Source organism: Hylaeus volcanicus, chromosome 7 (assembly GCF_026283585.1).
Source record: "Hylaeus volcanicus isolate JK05 chromosome 7, UHH_iyHylVolc1.0_haploid, whole genome shotgun sequence".
Classification (NCBI taxonomy): Eukaryota; Metazoa; Arthropoda; class Insecta; order Hymenoptera; family Colletidae; genus Hylaeus; species Hylaeus volcanicus.
The window spans coordinates 10,631,383-10,635,188 of record NC_071982.1 but is presented as its reverse complement, the minus strand read 5'-3'; the positions used below and the strand labels follow the sequence as shown (position 1 = coordinate 10,635,188).

Below are 3,806 nucleotides of genomic sequence, written 5' to 3'. Positions count from 1 at the left end.
TGGACATTACAATGTATCAATATATAAATACAAATGTCGTCTATTACCATTCTTCTAGCAGATTACAAGTGTACAAAAGTATAATTTAAATAAAAACAGTTACTCGCCATGTTGATAAAAGTCTCAACCTGATGTACACTCCAATATATCAATCTATACATAAGCAAATTTCGTCCAGTACCATTCTTCCAGCAGATTGTGTTGATTTGAAGCAGATTTAACAGTACCAAAGTGTATCTGAACCGCAAGAATTTATTCGGGAATAAAACCAAAACTAAATATCGGATCAACCCAACGAAACAATCGACGAAGCAGGAATTTTATTTTTTCTCTCTACACTAAAAAAGTACGGACTACCACGCAGGAATTTAATATGCAAATGTATCTTTTTCACCTGTCATCGCTGTCCTTTCTCTTCGAAAACTTTACAGTTTTCTTTAACTTGCGATTCAATCTATTCCATATCCGCTTGCGTGCAGCACAGCCACTTCTGAATTTTTAATCCCAACAAATCTACAACTGCAATTTCAACGTTCGCTCTTTCTTCCCAGCGAACTTACGATCGCGATATATTATTTAAAATATTTGTACGGAGCCACATGAGTGCGAAACACCGCCACTAGAGTATCTCTTATGTCAGCTTTTCGCCATACTCGAAAAGTGTTCAGTCCATCATAGACCGTTGTCTTAGCAGTATACTGAAACTGGCTGATGCTACGGAAATTTACAACGACTAACAGTACTCCACGCAATTTCGAAAAAAGAAAAATAAGAAAGATCTAGAGAAATATAAAAAGGAAATGGATGCAGGAGTGAAGTCACCCTGTACGATTAGCACGTCCGTTAAGTATGGTCTTCATTTTGCTGGCATTTGGCCTGGCACGCCTTTTCCAGGTGTACACAAATTCTTTTGGGTGACGTTTATGCTCATATTTCAAACGTATCAGTACAAATACGTTATCGCGCATTTAAAAATCGACACGCTGTTGGAGACGATAGATAATCTGAGCATCGCAATGCCGTTCAGTTTGGTGTGCATCAAGTTAATAGTCGCTTGGACCAATCATGGGTAAGTGGTACTTTGGGAATTATTAGGTTGTCCCAAAAGTTTCGTCCGTGACTTGCACTCGGTTATTTTATGTGGCAGTGTTTACAGTGGGTGTAGAAAGTATTCGTACACCGATCAATTTCCAAACAAACTATGTAAAATTGTAATTTATTGACTTATTCTTTTATAAACAATGACATTCTACATTCTATTCTTGGAAATCTCTAGAATAGATAGATTACAAAAAAGATAGCTATTTATGTCAGTTGCGAAATTAACAAGAACAAAAACAATTAATCGATAGACGTGTTGAAGCAATAAGTATTTGCACAACTGTTTAATATTTAAAACTTCATTAAAAAAAAAAAGGAAATTTACATTAATTTTCAAGTATATGATACTTCCTTCGTGGGATTTCCTTTTGATTTTATAATAATTGCAACTCTTCTAAGCGTTAAATTAACTAAATTATTAGTTATTCGAAGTGGAATCTTCTATCTTTTTCCATTCCTCTATTAGAGCCATTTTTAAAAGTACTTTACTGGAAATTTAATGTTTTCTAATTCGTACAGTGCAATAAACTAATGTGTTTACGTTAGAAACTCTACTGTAAATGGTTCGTCATAAGAATCGTACAAATACTTATTGCTTCTATACTTTCACCCACTTTTCGCACTTTTTTTGTTAATTTCACAAATTATATTATATCAACTAATAATATTTATAGTTATAAATAGTAATAGATAAGTTAAGATTATAAATAAGTTAGTAATAATAATTATATATATTTATATAATATATTTATATTAACTAGTAAATGTTGTTTGGACTATATCTACCTTAGAGACTTCCGAGAATATGTAAAATATCATTGATTATAAAAAAAGAAGTTAAGAAACTACAATTTCACACAAAAGTTTTTTGGGAAATTGATCGGTGTACGAATACATTCTACACCCACTGTATATAAATACATTAAATAGACAACCTAATTTCTTAGATGTTAATGTTGTAACATCAATGGAGTAAAATGAATGGTACAAAATTCAAAATACTGTAACATTAGACAAAATATTGTGTATGTATCGCCATTTAAGGAAATGGAAGAAACTTTTGGAACAACCTGATACTTTGTCTATGAAATTGGATTTCAGCGTGGACATTTTCTTTCTGGAAATTGTTCTTAATAATTATTGTAAGCAGGGAAAGTGTGGTCGGATGTCGAACGGGCTGTAAAACTACATTTTCGTTTAATTGACTTGTTGGAAAGTTGACGTGTCTATGCATTGTTAAGAGAATTGAGCAATCGAAAAAATCGATTATTTTTTTAAATTGCATTTTTCAAAAGTAATGTCCTTTCTGAATAAAAAACGATTTGATTTATATGGAAACTCGCAACATTGTCGGTTTGGCTTAGGTCAGTTTAGATTATCGTTTTTATCCAGAAAAAGTAGATAGTAGGTGCTTTTGGCAAAAAACAAATGCTGAAAATAATGTAGCCACCTATAAACACAAACTTGCCGCCACCGTAGATATAAACATAGAATTTGTGTGTATTGTAATATGATATTATAGAACTTCAGAATATACCGAGTAATGTACCGATGTATACACAATTAAATTTATATACAATACATATAATATAATACAATTATATATAATACAATACAATTAAATTAATCTACTCTTCTAGCAGATTATAAGTGTGCTAAAGTGTAGATTACATAGAAACATTTACTCGACATTGTGTTACCACAATTACGTACGAGTTCTTGGAATGTGTGACTAAGAAAAGACTTGCACAGTTTTTCTTTACGAATGAACATTAAATATATTTTAAAAAGGCACAGAATTAATTTCTACAAATAATATAATAATGAAATGATTTTTTATATAATTACTACGCCATGCAATTGTCAAATAATTAATCAATTAATTACGTATATTCAAATTCATTTTCTGCAATAATTAGTATTGAACATTTAATTAGTATTGAACGTTGAAACAATATAATAATGAAATGATTTTTTATGTAATTTATATGCCATGCAATTGTCAAATAATTAATCAATTAATTACATATATTCAAATTCATTTTCTGCCATAATTAGTATCGAACATTTCTCTATGTATTATTTTAGTCTGAAAATAAATGTTTAAAATAATAATATCTTGTAGGGTGCTCACCGAAATTTTATCAACAATGAAAGAGGACTGTCGGAAGTACGCTGTGATCGATAAAAATAATTTTATACCAAAAACAGCGCAGCTCTCTTATCGTTTAACAAGTCTAATTATGTCTGTCTACGTGTCGTCCGTGGTTTTTTACGCAGCTGGTGCATTTGCATCTAAACCGAGCAATGATTCCATGCCTCGAGAGCTTCTTCTCAAGATGGACTTACCCTTCGAGACCAGGGATTCCCCCATTTACGAGGTCGTCGTGTCTACACAGTTCCTCCACCAAATGACGTCTGCATTCACGTTTGGTGTCTTCAGCGCCATGCTGCTAATGATGGTAACTATAATCAAGTTAAGTTGAGGACACTTATCTCACGATTTAAGATAAATTTTGAATATTAAATTTGAATATAAAGAATATAGAATATAAAAATGTATAGAATATAAAGAATATAGAATATAAAGAATATAGAATATAAAGAATATAGAATATAAAAATGTATAGAATATAAAGAATATAGAATATAAAAATGTATAGAATATAAAGAATATAGAATATAAAAATTTATAGAATATAAAG

The 3,806-nt window shown here is 30.8% G+C and overlaps 1 protein-coding gene across 2 annotated transcripts in view; it reads left to right on the top strand.

The window, feature by feature from the left end:
- The first annotated feature begins 575 nt into the window (after positions 1-575).
- LOC128879346 (odorant receptor 4-like) overlaps positions 576-3,806 on the top strand; it is a 6,813-nt gene continuing 3,582 nt past the window's right edge. For both annotated transcript variants that reach the window (XM_054128400.1, XM_054128401.1), the window contains exons 1-2: positions 576-1,069; positions 3,227-3,563. In XM_054128400.1, the coding sequence (XP_053984375.1) occupies positions 801-1,069; positions 3,227-3,563 (606 nt within the window). In that variant the 5' untranslated portion in view covers positions 576-800. The remainder of the gene's footprint in view (positions 1,070-3,226; positions 3,564-3,806) is intronic.